Consider the following 19,976-nt stretch of genomic DNA (forward strand, 5'->3'; position numbering starts at 1 on the left):
CACAACCATCCGCTACTTTATTACAATCTCTATGAATATGATTAAAGAAAACCTTATTAAAATAATTGAGAAATAAGAGATCTTTATCATACCTTGTGTTTAAGTGCCATTTAAACTTATTCAAAGAATTTTGAATGAAGTTGATGATATTTATGTTGTCACCTTCAATGATAACTCATTTAGCATCAAGCATCCAAGGTTGTATGAATTCCTTTATAGTTAGAACGGCATCTAATTCAAGTTGAGAAATATCCCAATGAATTTTCTTTTTTCCGAAAGCCAACAAAAGCCTTCCTTTGTGGTCTCTAAATACACCTCCAATTCCGGCTTGATTTGTCTTCAATAAAGATGCATCAATATTTATTTTGATCCAATCTAGCGGTGGGGGGTGCCAAGCATTAGTAAACTCTCTTAGGAGATTAGCACCCTAGTTATCTAGATTAGGGAATAAATTCTGCTTTGCCAAAAACATCACATTAGCTGCTACAAAGGAGCTAGAAGAAACGGAGTTACCATGAACCAAGTCATTTCTGTTTTTCTAAGATAGAAAGACTGCTGTAAGATAAAATTTCACCATGTTTGGGAAACGAGAGGAATGTCTTCTTAGTTCTTCAAGGAAATTATCAAGAGATTGGAATAAAGGAATGAAGAAACCCCATCCTCTTAATCTGAGAATGATTTCCTTTATAAATTTGCAATGAACTATTATATGCTCATAGTTCTCAACCAGCAGACAATCTCTTGGACATTGTTCATTTTGGCTTAAAATTCTATATTTGAGAAATTCAAAAGTTGGGATAGCAAATTTGCTCATCCTCCACCAGAAAAGTTCAACTCTCGGGTTCAGTTTTAAGCCTCTAATCTAATCAGTAAAATCACAGTCTTTCTCCTTAAAATGATACTTTAATGATTCTTCATAAGCCATAGTAGTTATAGTCTTACCATTGTGACTATAGATGGTTTCCCAATAGTCTTCTTTAGCTTCATGATCAATTTTGACTTGTAGAATCAGCTTAATGAGATCTTCATTGATGAAATTCTGCAGCAGAATTTTATTCCAAGAACCATCAGCCAGAATAAACATATCCAGATTAACATTATTTAATTCTACACAAGCAGCAAGTGTTGGCCAAGAGTTGAGGCATTTATCCAAGAGCCATATTTTATTTCCATTAATAGCTATCCATTTAACAATGGGCCTGAGATGCTTTCCACCGTTAAGCAGAATTTTCCATGTTGATGAGCCGGCTTTCTTCCCTTCAAAAATATTATCACCATATTTAGTAATAATATTCCTATGTAGAAGATTGTCTGGATATTGAATGAATCTCCAAGCAAGCCTTGATCTAAGGGGTCCTATCCGTTGGACAGCTGAATGTAATCCCAAGCCACCTTCAGATTTTGGTTTACATAAAACATCCCATTCAACATAGTATAATCCCTTTTTGCCCATTCCTTTATGCCATATGAATTCCTTACAGAATTGATCAACTTGATGCAAAATTTTCATTGGAATCAAAGAATGAGTTGATAAAAAACTTGGTAAGGTTAGGAGAGAAGATTTAACCAAAGAGATCTTACCAACCATGGAAAGTTGCTTGCTTCCCCAAACATTTAGCCTTTCTAAAATAAGGTCTATCATTCCTTGAAAATCAAATGTTCTAAGTCTTCTTAGAGCCATTTTAACACCCAGATAAATCATTTCTTTCACCACATTGAAACCCAACTTCTTCTTTATGTGTTTCTTCATTGGAAGCTTCACCACCTTCCCAAATAAAATCTGAGATTTGGAAGCATGGATTCTCTGTCCAGACCAAGTGCAGAAATCTGAAACAATAGTTTTCAGTTCTTGGGCTGCTGTTGAAGAAGCTTGGAAAAAAATTAATACATCATCTTCAAACAAGAGATGTGTAATTCTCTGGTTTTTGATGTTAAACTAACTCCCAAATGCTGGCCTCTTTGGTTAATTGCATGGGAAAGTAGCTGAAAACACATTATGAACAAGGAGATAGTGGGCAGCCTTGACGAAGCCCACTTCTAGCTTTGATCCAACTGGATAATTTCCCATTTAAGATGAAGGAGAATCTGACATTCATTACACATTCCATGATAATTTTGCAAAAAGAAATTGGAAATCTATAAGTTTGTAAAACTTGAAACAATGTTGGCCACCCTATGCTATTAAATGCTTATTCCATATCTAATTTTATTGCCATCAATCCTTTCTTATCCTTTGAGGTCCTGAATTTGTTGAAGATTTCTTGAGCAAGTAAGCAATGTTCAGACATAGATCTCCTGGGGATGAAAGCAATTTGTTCTTCAGAAATGAGCTTGGAGATACATAGCTTAATTCTGTTGACCAACATGGTTGTAACCAACTTGTAAGTGGTTTGACACAAGCTAATTGGTCTGAAATTAGAAGGCATCGTCGGATGTTTCACTTTTGGGATTAATACTATCAAAGTATCCTTCCAATCATCTCTCATGTTTCCAGATTTGAAGAAGTTATCAATAGCTTTCCAAGTAGATTCTTTAACAATATTCCAAAAGAATTGAAAAAATGATGGAGTAACCCATCCAAGCCTGGGGATTTGTTTCTACCTTGCTGGAAAATAGCAGTTTTTAGTTCATCCTGGGTGAAATCAGTACTTAGGAATTTAATATCCATGGAATCAAGCTTTTTGTCATCAGGGAAATTTGGCCAACCTTCTAAAATACAATTTCTAGACTGCCATTTTCTTTCAAAGAAATTTTGGAAAACAGCTGAAATCTGTTCAAAGTCTTCCACCAAGACATTTTCATCATTCTTGATTTGTCTAATTAGATTCCCATTCCTCTTTGCTGAAGCAAATTTATGAAAGAAATTTGAGTTTACATCTCCTTCTTCTTGCCATCTCACCTTGGCTCTTTGATTTCACCATGTAGCAAGTCTTCCCAAAGTTATGTTTAATTCATTCACCTTAGATGTTAGTAATTTCAGCTTCTCATCTGACAGCCCACCTAGAGAGGCTTCTTCCAATTGGAGATCAGCAATCTCCCTTTTTAAATTTCTTTTAGTGAATTAAGGCACTTGCACTTGTTCTTGCTCCAGAAGAAAAGGGTCCTCAAAGATCTTTTAAGCTTCCTTTGTAAAACATCCATCTCATTACCATAATCAGTCTTCCTCTAAGCATTAGAAACAATACTTTTTGCTACTGGATATGATTTCCAGGTTTCTTCAAATCTAATAAAATGAGATTTGCGTTGAGATTCCAACATTTTGGAAGCTATAGGGCAATGGTCGGAAGCAATTCTTGCTAAATGTCTAACATGAGCCAAGGGAACTTGTTGAAGAGCAGCCGCATTGAGAAGACATCTATCAAGTCTTTCCCATATTCTCATATTTCCATCCTTGTTGTTGCATTAAGTGTACTTAGGACCAATAGTACCTAGATCATGAAAATTATTGTTAGTCATAAACATTTTCATTTCTTGAGGACCTTTTGAAAAAAGGAACCTCTTGCCACCTCTCTTATCATCATTAGATAATAAGCAATTAAAATCTCCTCCAACAATTGAAGGAATGTCTTCTTTAGTTGCTTTTTCAAGCATTCCCATAGACTTCTCCTCATCCGATAATCCTTGTTAGCATATACAATACCCACCATCCAAGAGCCAAACATAGGAGATTTGAGCATCCCAATGACGGTTTGAGAAGAATGATCCAAAACTTCAAAGGAGACCTTATTTCTATTCCATAAAATAATGATTCCACCTGAATTACCTTCAGCAGGATGGTGGAAGAAATCCCACTCCCTTCCAATAACTTTATCAACATCAAGTCTGTCAAAGCTTGAGATTTTAGTCTCTACAAGACCTATAAAACAACCTTCATTATCTTTTACTATCTCCTTGAGATAGAGGGAAGCCTCCTTCTTCTTGGCCCCCCTACAGTTCCAGAAAATGAGTGAAGCCATTAATTACCAGGAGGGGATGAATCCCCACCTTTATTTTTGTTTTTATTAACTCCTCTTCTATTCTTGCTGAATGTATCCACAGGTCCCAAATCCCTTCTTTGGATAACTTCAATTTACCTGAAGCTGTCTTTAAAACTTTTTCACCTGTATTAACATCACTTGTTATTACCAAATTTTGCTTGATAGGATTATCAGGAGAAGTGCAAGCCACAATGTTTGGTGGCAGATTTCATGTCTGAACCTGTTCAACAATAACATCATTCTCCATAGTATCTCCCATGTTTGTTTCATCCAATATTTCTTCAAGGATACTGAAATTGTTCTTCAAACTTAATCCAGAATTGTTAAGTGAGTTATCCTTGGCATCAGGATCTATACTTTGAACAACAACATTGCTTTGTGGTTCAATGATCTCTCCTTCTTCTATGATGGATGCAATCTGGATCGAAGGATTCTTCTGATTTTCAGATTTCTGATTTGAAAAAACTGCAGTTTTACCAAATCCTTTATTTTTCCTGAATTTGACCTGTATCCAAGGTCCTAATTCATCATGCTCATTAGAATCACCTTCTTTATGACATATCCTTTCATTACTTACATTTGTAACAGGAACAAATGTCTTTGTAGAAGTGTTATTGGTAAGAGGGCATGTGTTCTTCAGATGTCCAATTTTGCCACAATGATAGCAAAGAGATGAGATCTTCTCATATTCAACCTTTTGGAATGATCTACCATGCTTTCCTTCAATCCAAACTCCTTTGGGTAATTTTTTATCCAAGTCAATGCGAACACAAACTCTGGCATACTCCCTCTTGTCCCATTTAAATGAATTGCCATCTAGATATAAAGGAACTCCAATCATAGATGCAATTCTAGAAATATTATGTTCATCCCAACAGTGTAAAGTTAAACATGGCATGCGAATCCAAACAGGTGCTGAAAGACCTTTAAGAGATTCATGATTGAATGATGGGGACCATTTATCCAAACCAATAATGTTTCCTCCAATAAATCATGAACCTCCTTCCATGATTTCTTCCACAGCTTCTGGCTTGGTAAAGGAACATAAGATCCAATTAAGACCCAAAGTTGTGAGATGAAAATTACCAAATTTGGACCATTGTCTCCGAAGTTCTCTGCTGCAGACAGGAAAAGGGATGTTGCTTCCCAATACTTTAATAACCAGTGAATTCCTTAGATTATGTGAATTTGCATTTTCACATTCTGAATTCATAATCACTGTAATAACATCATCAGAAACAGGAATTGATTTCATATCATAGTTAAGCTTGATATGCTGGGTCTTCTTCCATGCATTAGGGAAGCTTTCTTTAGGACCAGTCTCATTGTCATTTGCTGTAACCTCATAGATGTTCTTCAATCCATTATCATTCTGAACCTCTCCCTTCTTAGATTGATCCTCAAGACAACTCTTATCAGCATTACCAGATTGCAAGAGGGACTTAACAGGAAATCTAGTGCAAAGAACAGAAGAACGCTTATCATCAGAATGGGATTTATTATTAACTTCATTCAGGTTATTCGCATTTATCTCTGGCCATAGGTGAGAGATTGCATTTGAACAACCGAAGTTATTAACAAAAATCTTCATTTCTGATGAAGAAGCATCGAAACCATTGGAATTCTGATTCATATTTGCACTCGATTTCTGAAGTCAAGGAGTAATGCAATCAGTGCTCGTCATAACGTTCTTATCTTTACCTTCAACAACTTTGACAATCTTCTTCACCGGTGAGTCGCTTACATCTCTGATAACCAGAGGTCTTGCTGACATCTTCACATGAGCGTTATTTGAATCCGAACGCAGAAACGATTGGCGACGATCTTCTCTGATAAGTCAATTTGATCTTCCAATGCTGTTATGCACATCGCCTGGTGGTCGGCGGCCTTGCGCCGTCATCACCAAGAACCGGCCGTGAGGGTTGCTAAAAAACCGCGAACACAAAATTCTGGCAGTTTCTCTCTCTAACGGCCAAGGAGGCTTCTTCTTCAAGGAGCAGTTTTATTGAAGGAGTGCTATCTGTTCTTTGTAAATCATTTTGAACAATTTCTGTCCATACGTGCTTAGGTATACTCCCTACTAATCTTCTTACACTAATTGCATTCAGTAATCCTTAGGGAGAATAACATTCATTAATCCTCTCTAAATGCATCACATTTATTAATCATGAAAGCGCAACTTTTTACTGCTTGTGGTGCATTGGATACCTTTGTTTTTTGCAAACTTGGGAACTACTCCATGTCATCATTCATTGCTTACAACTTATCATTCCGCTGACACTAATTTGGTATATTTTTATTTTAGGTGGTTCACTCTTTCTTTTTGATAGAAAGGTGTTGAGATACTTTCGAAAGGACGGACATAATTGGAGGAAAAAAAAGGATGGAAAGACTGTGAAGGAAGCTCATGAGAAATTAAAAGTAAGTAAATTTTTATGACTCGTGATAAAAAAACTGATGATGTGAAATTTGAAATTTATAAATAAAAACAATTTTTAGATGGGTTTTTTAGCCTCAATGTTTTACAAGGCAACATTTTTTATCAATGCTTTTATTTCCTCAGATTACCTAATCTACTTATCTGAGACTTTCATTCGTCATCTGGATTTCAATATTGTTAAGCCTACTCATGTCATATGTAGACTTTCTTTAGCTGCTCAATTGTTTACCCACAATGTCCTTGATCACAATATTTCATAAGCTATGTTTTTGTTTTCCTTAAAGCCAGTAATATACGTCTTCAGCTGTTGAATTCTTCCTCGTCATGATTTCAAGATGTTGTCAAACCTGTATGAGTTTGTTCTTATCTGAGCTTAATTTATAAAAAAATTATTAAAGATGCTGAAATCTATTGAATTGCAGGCTGGGAGCGTAGATGTTTTGCATTGTTATTATGCTCATGGTGAAGACAATGAGAACTTTCAGAGGAGAAGTTACTGGATGTTGGAAGAGTATGGGAGCAAGTTTCTTCTATAGACTGTGATGTGTATTTAGTTTTGGTTTACTGACGTATTTGCATTTATTGGATATAGCTTATGATGCTATTGTATTATTACAGAAAAAAAACTTAGTCATCATGGTCATCTTTAACTCTTTGGGATAGTTTTGAGGACTTAGTATATATTTTTTTCTTACACCGAAGTTATCTTCTTAACACAGAACTAAGATTTGAGATAAATCAAATTATTATTTGAGGTAAATCTGATCTCATAGTCACTACATAGCCACCCAAATGCCTCTCCCCAGTTATTTGCTTGAAATATTTAAAAATTTCAGAGATTCTATTGCTTAATTGGAGCTTTAACATTTTTCTATATTAGCTCATTTTATTAATATGTGGATTTCGCCTTGTTTTTCTTTTGTTCTAGCGCTTTACTGTTCATGAACCTGTATGGCCATAACTTGTAACGACTAGTCATTTTCTTACCTGCTCTAACTTTTTTTATGCTGTTGGGCTGCTCGGCAAGAGCATATTTAAATAAATATGATGATACCTTTGCATTAATAACATCTGTAAGGCCATCAGTATTTACATGTGTCCATGCTTAACAGAGGTGAAATCTATTTAGAAAAAAACGTTATGAGTTCAAGGATCTGCGCTGGTAGATAGAAACATTTGCTAGCCATAAACCTTTACTAGATTTGTTTTACTTTTCAATTCTCATTGAAAACTGTGTTAACCTCCAATACTTTGTTAGTTCATCATACTTTGAGGTGGCGAATAATGCTCTACAATTTTATTAAACTATACCTTTATATAACGGAATACACTTTTTATGAACTCTCAAAAACTTGGTGAGCAGTTATTTGTTGAGATTCCAATGTCCTAGTATTTTTAATTTTTATATTGCTTCTTTTGGCAGGATTTGCAATCACTAGAAATCTGAATTTTTTAGGACAAAATTTGTTGTATGCATATCAACAAAGAATTTTTTTTTTGACGACGTGACACTTTATGATTTGAATACTTTTCCATTGATGGAAAATATGATGGCTGTTTGGCCTGCTAATTTCTTCCTTTATCAAAACCAAATCGTGGTATTGCTGGATTCATGCCATCTAAAAGCAAGGGTTCCCCTTCCAATGCTTTTTGAAACTTCCCTTTTTTTTATAATCTTGTTTTGTGCTCCGATTCCAGCCTATATGCATGTATTTGCATGTGTATTTGTGCGAAATGCATTTCTATATGCCAACTGCTGGAAATGTGCAAGTTTCCAAAGTATGAGGTTCTTCATTTGGCACCATGATGAATATTTTCATTTTACCAAATTCATGGTGTCTTAATCCAATGTTATCTGTAAACAACATAAACAATATGAACATAACCCTAAACAACCTGAGCAATTGTAGGATGCTTTTGGGTATATGGTTTACTAATGCAATTTTAGGATGAGATGTGCAAAGAAAAACATAAAATATCACAATTTGCAATCTTCAATTTTTAATGTAGGCAAAGATTAGTCTCTTTTAATGCAAAACTAAAAAAATTCAACTTAATTTGATGATGATATAAAATGACAAAAATATAAATTTCCACAAAATATTAAAGGACGAATATAAAATTTCTCAATGATTTATATTCACAACATGAGAATGAAAATCAATACTTAACTTAATGGGTCTCAAAAACCTACGCAAACCAATTATAAAATAGTCTAGATGGAAGTGCAAATAATAAAATGTGTTAGAAAAGATAAAAAAAAGCTTTGTTATAATAATTAGTTTAGATATAAAAACTTTAAAAATTGGGAAATATATAAAGCAATGTTTAAAATTGCGTATTCGGGTATTGAGGCGTTTTTCATTCGTGAGGCGAGGCGTAAGCCTCAAAATGAAAAGATTGCGTAAACATAAAATGATAAATTTTTTATATACTAATGAGTGAATAATATAAAATATAAAAAAGCATAAGATATGAAGTGAAATCAAAATATCTCAATAATAAGACAACATGAAATATAGTTCAACTCAAAATTCTATCTTTCCCAAATCCCAGTATTCTTTTCAGTAACATATAATTTCAATTTCTAAAAATAAATAACAATGACATATCACATAAGAACTCATAAGTCATCAGCACTGTCACCACTAAGGGGTTCTTCATTTGAATCATCATTATGGTGAACTGCTCTCTCCCCTTCCTCCTCTCCTATAGAGTCCAATGTCGGGCATTTACTTCAAGATTTATGTAAGTTTTATTATATATAGCGTGAGGCGTAAGCCTCATGCAAGTGAGGCGAGGCGGGCCTTAACTTTCCTCAACCAAGTTGAGGCGCAAGCCTCATAAAAAAACTCGAGGCGTAAGCATCGAGGCGTTTTTTATTGGAATTGTGCAAAGGCGGGCCTCAAGGCGAGCCTCATATTGAAGATTGTGGGAATACGACTGACTTTAGTGACCTTAGCACTCTAAATGAAAATAGATATTTCTATTTTTAACGACTTATTTAAAAATTGAAGTTAGCGAGGCTTTAAAGAAAATGAAGTGTGGAAAAACTATTGGACCTGATGATATTCCAATAGAGGTGTGAAAATTGGGAAGTCTTAGAAGATGAAGGAATTTTTTGGCTTGCTAATCCTTTTAATATTTTTGAAGACTAAAAAGATGCCAGATGAGTGGAGAATAAGTGTGTTTATTCCTATTTTTAAGAATAAAGGTGATGCATAAGATTGTGCGAATAAGTTGATGTGTCATACTTTAAAACTTTGGGAGAGAGTTATAGAGCATAAGTTACGATGTGATACTAATGTTTCTCAAAATCAATTTGGATTCATGCCGGGTAAGTTTACTATGGAAGCTATTCATTTATTGAGAGGGTTAATGGACAAGTTTAGAGAAAATAAGGAGGATCTACATATGATATTTATTAATTTAGAGAAGCATATGATAATATTCCAAGAGAAGTGCTATGGAGAGTTCTAGAAAAGAAAGGGGTTAATAGTGCTTATATTTAAGACTTTAAGTCATTAAAGATATGTACGCAGGAGCTGTTAGTTGTGTTCAAACACAGGATAGTTTGATCAAGTGTCTTCCTATTTTAGTTGGATTACTTCAAGGACCAGCCTTAAGCCCTTATCTTTTTGCTTTAGTCATGGATGTTCTTACTAGACATTTGCAGGAGGATGTACCTTGGTGTATGCTTTTTGCTGATGATATTCTTCTTGTTGATAAGACTAGAGAGTGCGTTGAAGGTAAACTCAAATTATGGAGGTCAACCTTAGAGTCTAAAGGGTTTCATTTGAGTAGATCTAAAATCGAATACATGGAGTGTAATTTTAGTAGTAATAGATCTAGTGCGGGGTTTGTGACTTTGAGCGATCAAGTCATTAATAAATGTACTAGTTTTAGATATATTGGGTCTATTGTTCAGAGTGATGGTGAAATAGATAGGGATATTATTCGTAGAATTCAAGTTGGATGGTTGAAGTGGAGGAATGCTTCGGGTTTGTTGTGTGATAGAAAAGTACCACTCAAAATTAAGGGAAAATTTTATAAGATGGCGGTGAGACTTGCAATGCTTTATGACGCAGAATGTTGGATATTAAAAGAGAAGCATAATATTAAGTTAAATGTTGCTAAGATGAGGATGCTCAGGTGGATGAGTGGATTTACTCTTAGATACAAGATACAAAATGAGCATATCCGTGAAAAGGTTGGAGTAGCTCCGTGATGGATATGATTAGAGAGAGTCGCCTTAGATGGTTTGTTCATGTAAAACGGCGGCCTTCCGATGACTTTGTTAGGATAGTAGATGTATTAGATTTGGCCTATGTTCACAAAGGTAGAGCTAGACCTAAAAAGACTTGGTTAGAAAATATTAGGAATGACCTTTTCTTATTAGATTTAAATGAGAGTTTGACTCTTAACAGGACATAATGGAGAAAAATGATTCATGTAGCCGACCCAACGTAGCGGGATTAAGGCTTGATGATGTTGTTGTTGGTAGTGCAAAGAATAGTAGTCACCAATTTGAGGGTCTAGGACTCAAGCCAAGTACAAGAAGCATTCTCTAAAATTTCTTATTAGCACTTGAAAAGTGCTTGAAGAATCTACATCAAATAATATATGCCCAATTATTGAGAGGAATTTAAAAATTTATTCAACCATAAACTGAATTTTATATTCTTTGTGAACCATATTTGTAATACAAATGACTAAAAGCAATAACTTCACAAAATTCTCCCAGATATGACTTAAAACTGCCTGTCTCAATTCAACGGCAAATTATTGGGTCAGGTGACCGGACGCGGAGATAGGTCCGGATATTAATAAAATATTATTTTAAATTAAGCGCAGGTAAAGCGCAAGTAAAGCGCAGGTAAAGTGCAGGTAAAGCGCAACTAAAGCGCAAGTAAAGCGCAGGTCAAAATGCGCAGGTAAAGCGCAACTAAAGCGCAGTCAAGCGCAGGTGACGCGGCAAATTTTTATTGGATGTCCGAACTTATTTTTCGCCTCCGGTCACCTGACCCAATAATTTGCCCAATTCAACACACTTGGATTCTAGCCTGAACAAAATTTCAGCTGCAGTTTTAGCGAATTTATAAGTTTCTACTTCAAAATCCCATTTACAGCAAATTCAACGCAAATTTTGGTCTCTATTAATGTATCAACCGATAGTATAAAGAAATCAAATAGCTGAATCACAACTACGTGCCAAAATCAGGAGAATGAAGAAGCAAACACCTAGCGGTGGCTCCAAAACATTTGAAACAAAGCCCAATTTTTTTGCTATAGTGAATTGCCAGAAGGAGCAAGTCCATAGAGCTGCATAATTGCATAAATGGCTATTCAAGTTAACCAGTGGCAACAGTGAGGTTTCAACAACAATAGCAAGGATTAAATATGCAACTACAAGCAACCAGCAACACTCTAACAGTAGTTTAATGGTTGTTGAATTAGAAAGTAGGGGAATCCATCATAAGCTGAAACGGGGAATCAGATACAGCTGAATTAGGGGATCGGACAGTTAAATTGAAACAACTTGCATTAATAAATTAAGCTTAACTAGGTAGTCAAAATACTAGAGAATGCTTCCCATTCTCATAGGATCCATCATCATAGGCATGTTATATAAAAAAGACAAAATTATAAACAGAAAAATAAGATATAGAGACATCTAGAAACCAAAAGAAAAGAATTTTGGATTTGTATCATATGCTATATCTTATTTTCCTATAGCTTTTGTTGTTTGAAATGCATTTATAATTTGGCCTTTTCCATTTCCATTTTAAATTTATATCTCTATTTGGCTTCTCTGTTTGAAACCCTTGTCCTCATTCTCTATTAATCCTCGTGGAAGTTGGATTGTTTTATGGTTTTTTGCATAGTTAAAAAATGGCTTTGTTTAGTTGACCCTCAACCTTTTTCATTTTGGTCGGAAAAAACAGTCTTTATATTTTAAGTCTTCTAGCTATATATTTTGTTGGTAGCGTACATTTTGGTGTTGCAAAGAAGTTGTGTGTAATCTGGTTTATACCCTTTCAGTTTGAATAAAATATATACAACTCTCTATACATGCAGTCATAAGGTCATTAATACTTTCCCAAACATGCTATTTTGTCTTATTTTGGAGTTATTAGTAATTTTTTTCTACTTTTTTGCAGGGAATTAATGCACATTGTTCTTGTTCACTACCGTGAAGTCAAGGTTTTAATTCTTACAAACACTTGATTTTTTAATCTAGTTTTAGCTCAAAAACCAATGTCTTTGTTTCTTTGTATGCATTTTCCGCTATTTGAAAGATAACCTATGTCCTGAAGGTAGCTCATTTCTTTGTTTCTCCATATGGCCGTGATTGTGAAACATAAATATAATTGTCTTCTAATTAATTTTCGTGTAAGATGTGACATAAATTTCTACGTATGATATCTTATTGCTGCTCATGTTCTTTATATAGAATAGGAATGTTTGTTGGGTGATAATTTCATGTGTTATACGTCTTCTAGATGATTTTGGTGCTTCTATGCGTATGGCTAGTTGTAAGACATTGGCATCCTGTAGCACAAGATACTTTGTTAATAATTACTGAGCAAATGGCACGAGTGAGCACTTTGTTTTTTGGAAATACGAAGTACAAAGAGACATCTTCAACAAGCATATGCAATAAACTCTAACAGAAAAGCTAAGAATGATATCCTGTGTGTCTGATTTAGAAAAGTCTTTTCTGGATTATCAGTTTTTCTCGTGTTTTTTTTAATATTTACCTATGTTCATGACTTGATAAATTGGTAGGGCTGTGCGCGATGGAGATGAGAGATATTGATGCATAAGAAAAGCTTAAGTATATTGATGGATATAAACAAAGAAATGCACTCTGCCAGAAATGTTTGGGAAATTGAATGTGTTTGGAGGGTTATGAGTGAAAGAAGATATTGATACATAATTTTTGTGTATTATTGGGCTTGTTGGTATATTATATTTGTTTAATTCTTTTCCAGTAAATGTGTAAAGTTAAAATTTACATGCTGCTTCTCTGCGTTCAAGTGGCAGATAGTTTAGTTTTAAAGTTGTTGTAGCTAGGACCTACAGTGGCAACCTAGTTCCTGAAATGTTTGGAGGATTCCATGTTTAGATTTTGGATACAGAATGCTCAACAACCTAAAAATTTTTTTTTTTGGTTAATTATTTGAGTGTGGATCCACGTTATCAAAGGCAAGCCTAGGAGCCCAAGCTATGTGAGGCAACGAGGCCTTAAATACCTTGCTAAGTGAGGGTCATCATTAAGGCACCACCTAGATGAGGATTATCATGTAATCCCTCAGACAGTCGACTCTATTATGTAAACATTTTTAATTATTTCTGAAGTATGCACAACCGTATTATGAGATTGAGGGATACACATTCAATGATGGGGAAGAATATGGATGATGAAGGAGAATGAAAAAAATGGTAGCAAAGATTAGATTAATCATATGCTATGGAAATTATATACTTACCATTTTATACACTTGTTTAACTTTGAAACATAACTTTTGGTTATTGTGGACGTTTTGTCTAGAAAAGTTATTTTGACGAGGATTTGTTGTTTTGGTTTTTAAAATGACAAAACCCTTGAAAATATTTTTTTTTCATATGGAATTTTAATATATATATTTTTGATAATTATTATATTATACTTTTCAAATGTATTCTCGTAATTAAAATATGTAATTTTTTTAGAGCCTCACATCTCCTTGGCAAGTGTCCAGTCTTCCTTGCACTTTGGGAACTAAGCTACCATGTCATCTTAAGGGTGCCTAATGTCTTCAATAATTTTGGATATGGATAGGATTTTTTGCTTTCATTTTATTCAATTAGTTCCACATCTTATGCAAGCTGTGTTCTTTTGGGGATTAGTTTTAAGACCTTTTGGTTGATTGTTCATTTTATTCAGTAATAGAAACAGTTCTTACGGTCAGTGAAGAATAGACTGACATGCGTTTAATTCAGAGGTTTGGTTCTCACTTCGCAGGGTGGCAAATCAAGTTATCTTCAGCAAAGAGAGGATGGGGAATCTGTTAGGAACTCAAATCCTGGTAGTCCTGCATGTTCTAATTCTTCTGTTAATCTAAGCCAAGTCCCTTCACAGGTTTCAGATTATGGAAGCCCTATTAGCACACAACATTCAGAATATGAAGATGCTGATTCAGGTATGACTTGAATTCCTTCTTCCCATAAATTATGCTCCATTTGTAAAAATATAAATAACTGATTCATATTTCAATCATGCATCCTTCTTCCAGTGTATCTAAAGCAAAATTCGATGCAGCAGATAATTACCAATCAAGTTCCAGATACCACTCTATCCCTGAGATGCAGCAGTATGGATCTTGGATGAATGTTCAACTTGCAAATACTTGTGCTCCAGCTCCAACGCGGCTTGACCATTGTAAGATTGCTACCTTCTATTTAGTATTTGCCTTAGAATCTTGATGGATTGATTGCTAACCAATGTGCATTTAAATCTTCCAGGTGACTATCCGGGAGTGCAGGCTGCAATTCCTGATTTCAAGTCTTTCACTGATGCTCGAGATAGTATGACTAAAGTTGAGAATCCATCTGATGCTGGATTTACATATTCTGGATTGAGTAAAAAGACGGATACAGCATCTTGGCATGAGATCATGGAAAGTTGTTCAACAGAGTTTCAGACCCCTTTTGATTTGTCTATTTCTTCCAAGTGGGCTACTACTTCAGAGGATAATCCTGAGCGAAATTCTTTTATGAATCAGGATTTTTTGACAGGTGACATCAGCACTCATAAGGAGGATGGCACAACATTGTTGAGCAACATAGTGTGGCAGGTATATATTTGTTTTGCATGTCTTACCAGAAAAAAAATAGTTAAAACACAACAAATTACATTTGTATTTAAAGTGATAAAATGGCAATTTCCAAAAAGGATGCTTACAAATGCAAGTTTTCTATATCATCTCATTTTATATATTTGTATATAAATCAAACTTTGATTGCTTTATTTTATTCCTTGGAACATTGAGGGCACTAACAATTCTAGCCTCGATTCATAATTCATTAAAGATGACCTACAAAACCTAAAGCCCTTGAAATCTTAAAATAGGGGGATTGATTAGTAATCTTGATATCTCATAGTGTATGAAACCAATAAGACTTTCTTACTGAATTTTAAGATCCATACCATGTGGTGAAGGCCTCATTAGAACCTCATTCCGTGTCAGAATTTTAGACTTCTACATGTGGATATATAATTTGGAGACATTTAAATTCTTGCAGAAATCAGCTAGAATGATAAGGGAGGTGAGTATAATGCATTTTTGTTGCCAAGATGCATTTATATTCTAAAGCACTGTCCTAGAAGTTGTTTAAATGCAATGAATTTTAGGCAACACTAAATGAAGAAGAATAACACTAGGCATCATCGAGATTTGTAAGGTGATAAATAACTGAAACAATAGGTTGGACAACGCTAGCCTTTAGAGGCATAAAGGATGTGTACTATCCTCCGCTGACTTTGTGCCATTTATTTCTTATCTTCTTAATGCTATTTTCTTTTGTTTAAATATATTTGAGTTGTATGAAGATTAACTACTTATTGGACTTGAAATTGTTAGAGACAGGCTGAAGGATAATCTTATTGGAATGAAGGCATAGATTTGATGACGAACATGAAAGTTGAAGCGACTTTTTTTAGTAATGGACTTGATATGATTGTGATTGAAGTGATATCTTGATTGGATGTGGTAATTTTCTTAGCATGTTAGCTAACTAGAAGATAGTTTCTAAAATATAGAAGGATATGTAGGATAGACAAACATTCCTCAAGTATAACAGGATTATCTGTTTAAATAAATTGCTTGGGTGATTACTTATTCAATGGAATGGGAAAAGCTTTGCAGGGTTATCTATTCGAGTAAATTGCTTGGATTGTTATTTATTTAATGGAATTAAGAACTAAAATGATAAAAACTAGAAGTCACAACAAATGAGGTGATAATTTTTTTTGTAATATAAAATTTTGATAGAATTGTGGCCATAAAGCCGATTCTTCCAATTGTAATTTGTCTTATTTGTGAATTGCATCTTGTCTTTCTGTTGTAGTATTTATTACAAATATTACTTCTCTGGCTTACTGTATACGGTAGATGATGGGATACTGCAATTACTACAAAATGGTTTGTATTATTAATTTTGTGGTGCAATTGTAACGTTTTTACTTAAATTTAGGGATGGGCTGTTGAACCACATGTGCTATTTCAACACTGCCCGTTTTACAAGTTTATTTTGTTAAGGTCAATGTCAAACTGTTCGTTAAAACAATTCTGAGCTTGACTTGATGACAGCTCTTTTACTTGGCGTGTTATTTTTTCCACCAAAATCAGCTTGGTATCAGTTGCAGGACAAATCTGATTTTTATTTTTGCAATAGATTAGGTCATGTGTGAATTTGGTGTTGTATTCTCAAGAATGACTTCATGGTCATTATTGTTAGCTTTAGTTTTCTGAATGATTCGAATTGTGGGGGCATGGTTGTTGCTTATGTCTGACCCATTCTTGCCACCAACATAGAACCAAAATTCTTGGGCTTGTTTTCATTAAAGAAAACAACAAGTTTCTTTTTTAGGGAGATGATTTTGTACTATGTTTGAAAGTTCAATTTTTCCATTTTGTGATTTCTTCTTTTTTTCTTAGTACTTTGTTTGCTGGATTAAGGATTATTTATCTTTCACTCCATTTTGTGCGTTGTTTGAAGCTAAAAAGAGTGCTTTGCATAAATGACTTGAATCTGCTTGATGAGAATGTGCATCTGGTTATTTATAGCAACAGTGAGTTGATTGCATAGGTGCTAGCACCTTGGAAAGTATGTGTCCAGTCATAATGATTGATTGGCAAACTGAGCTTTAGGGTGGAAGGTTGTATGCATATGGTACATTATATATTTCTCCATTACTTTGAGCTAGTCTACCAATGTTGTCTCTCAGATATTCTACAAAACATGTTTTGTGAGTGTATGAATCCTGTACATGATAAAGAATTGTTCAGGCCTTTTAAAATCATGCTGTAATTAAGGACTTTTCACATTGCTTGGTGACTAACCTTGCATCTCCATTCTTGGTGAGTTGGTAGGCTAGTTATCTCCATTCTAATGTCTATCTCCACAATATTATTATATTTTCTATTAGGGTTCAAAAAGGCGAAATTAATAATTAAGGCGTTTTGCCTTATTAAGACTAGGCTTAAGCCTCAAATAAAAAGAAAAACTTAAAAAATAAAAAAAATAATTTATAAATATGTCATAAATCATCATCAACAACAACAACAACATCAAGCCTTTATCCCACTACGTGGGGTCGGCTACATGAATCCTTTTTCTCCATTTTGTCCTATTAAAAGTCAAATTCTCGTTTAAATCTAATAAAGAAAGTTCATTCCTAATATTTTCTAACCAAGTCTTTTTAGGTCTACCCCTACCTTTAAATATGTCATAAATCATCAACAAATTTATTTTTTTCATCATCATTAACCACAAAAATATATAATAAGGAAAAAAGATCTCAATATTAAATGTTAATCTAAAGTGAAATTGGGAAACTTATTATAACATATGTTCAAACCATAATTGAATATGGTTCAAATAACAACTTCAAACACATTTTTGAATCTTGTTCAAAACAAATTCGAACATTGAACTCATGCTTGAATCTTTATAATGGTTCAAACTATATTCGATAATGGTTCGAACAATGTTCAAACCGTGCTCGAATAATGTTCGACCTTGTTATATTATGGTTCAAACCGTATTTGCTTTTGGTTTGAACTACTTTCGATCATGATTCAAATAAGGTTTGAACACATATTCTAAAAACAATGAAGTTATATGCATTTGAACAACAACAACAACAACATCAAGCCTATATGCATTCGAACATGTTCCCAAAAATCATTCGAGATAGACTTCTTAAATGCCTAGAGGCATAAAGCCTCAAGATGCGTGCCTTGGATAAAAGGGCATAAGCATCCCTAGGTGGCACATGCCTTGAGGCATTTTATGTGCACCTCATATCAAGGCATGCCAAGGTGTATGCCTTGAACGAATTTTTAAATCATGTTTTCTACACTCTTTAGCATCATCCAAAAGCCCTAGACTCCCATGCATAGATTTGAAATACATTTGGAAGCCCTTTGGCTTTTTTTATTTTCTAAAACCTAGTTTGCTCAAACCAACCTCTATAATCTCGTCGCTTCAATTCACAACACCATAAACCATAGAGCTTTGATTTACATCATAACCTAACAATACATAAGCTATTCCACCCATGAAAGCACCCTTTGGCCTTTCCCACAAAAACATAAACCCTAATTAGTTGTTCTCACAGTTACACCTTTCTAAGGCTAAAAAAAACCTTTCTAAGGCTACCATTGCACTTCCGACTATCATCATGAAGACTCCTAAATTCAGCATTTAATGTTTGGAGATTGCAAAACATCATTTTCAATTCATGAATCTTAGAAGATGAGAAATCAAGAAAATGAAAAGCCAATTTTTAAAAAGTAGAGGCATGCATTTAAATCATCACCTTATGTATATATGCTTTGCACTTCTATAAATAACCTTTGATGGAATAGCATGATTTGTTGGATTGATGTTGGTTTACATGCTTTGTTCATAATTTTATTGGTAAGATTTGGTGGCATTCTTATGAGGAACTTGATGGCCTTCCATTAAAATGATGTTAGAAATTCCCCTCTTACACACTTTATGCTAAGGCCCCTCACTTGAATATTCTTTGCATAACAAATACAAAAAAACATTGAATCAATGTTGATCCTTGATGTAAGCCTGTGATAATTGAAAATTGTTGGATTACTCCACTATTAATTTCAATTCTATGATCTGTCAAATGTATATTTATTAATGTCAAAATATTTTTGGCCATGCCATTTTTGCCTTAATGTGCGTTAAATTAATTCTCATGATACTCTATCTTATGCCTTTTCATGACCAATAAAAATTATATGAAGATCATTTATTTGTTCATTGTACTAATCAATTAATTGTCTTAACATAAAAAATATTTCCATTGTAGATCTTCCTAACATAAAATTAAATTTGCTCTTCAAAATTAATGTAATTTTCTCAAACTTATATTTCATTACTTGCTTCCATAGCTTCATTTTTGTAACTCGTAGTTTTGATTCCTTTATAATTTGCACAACCTTGAACATCGCCTTTGTTTTTAGATATTGGTATGAAAATACTTCTCCAATAATTTGGTATACTCCTATTCTTCAAAACTCTATTACAAATATCGATTACCCAAATAACTATAATATACCTATAACTGTCCCAGTGTCAATTGCTATCTTGGAAGAAGCTAGAGCCTTCCTCACTTTTATGCATCTTTTTTAGATCCAACCCTCTTCACTTTCTTGGCTTAATATATAATATACCTTATATATTTTTTGTAACGCTTTTTCAGAACGGTTTTTTTAATCTCTTATTTAATAGTTTTTCAAAGTAATATTTTCTTCTTCTTTGATGCTTTA

General features: G+C 34.0%; 1 protein-coding gene across 2 annotated transcripts in view; it reads left to right on the forward strand.

Annotated features, from left to right (window-relative positions):
* Positions 1-19,976, forward strand: part of LOC110099668 (calmodulin-binding transcription activator 3-like) — a 55,983-nt gene that overhangs the window by 7,805 nt on the left and 28,202 nt on the right. Inside the window, exons 3-8 of one of the 2 annotated variants that reach the window (XM_020826888.2) lie at positions 6,283-6,398; positions 6,840-6,928; positions 12,579-12,621; positions 14,426-14,603; positions 14,723-14,842; positions 14,926-15,257. In XM_020826888.2, the coding sequence (XP_020682547.1) occupies positions 6,283-6,398; positions 6,840-6,928; positions 12,579-12,621; positions 14,426-14,603; positions 14,723-14,842; positions 14,926-15,257 (878 nt within the window). The remainder of the gene's footprint in view (positions 1-6,282; positions 6,399-6,839; positions 6,929-12,578; positions 12,622-14,425; positions 14,604-14,722; positions 14,843-14,925; positions 15,258-19,976) is intronic. The other variant, XM_020826889.2, reaches the window with a different exon arrangement.

This window comes from Dendrobium catenatum, unplaced genomic scaffold (assembly GCF_001605985.2).
Source record: "Dendrobium catenatum unplaced genomic scaffold, ASM160598v2 fragScaff_scaffold_1427, whole genome shotgun sequence".
NCBI classification, from domain to species: Eukaryota; Viridiplantae; Streptophyta; class Magnoliopsida; order Asparagales; family Orchidaceae; genus Dendrobium; species Dendrobium catenatum.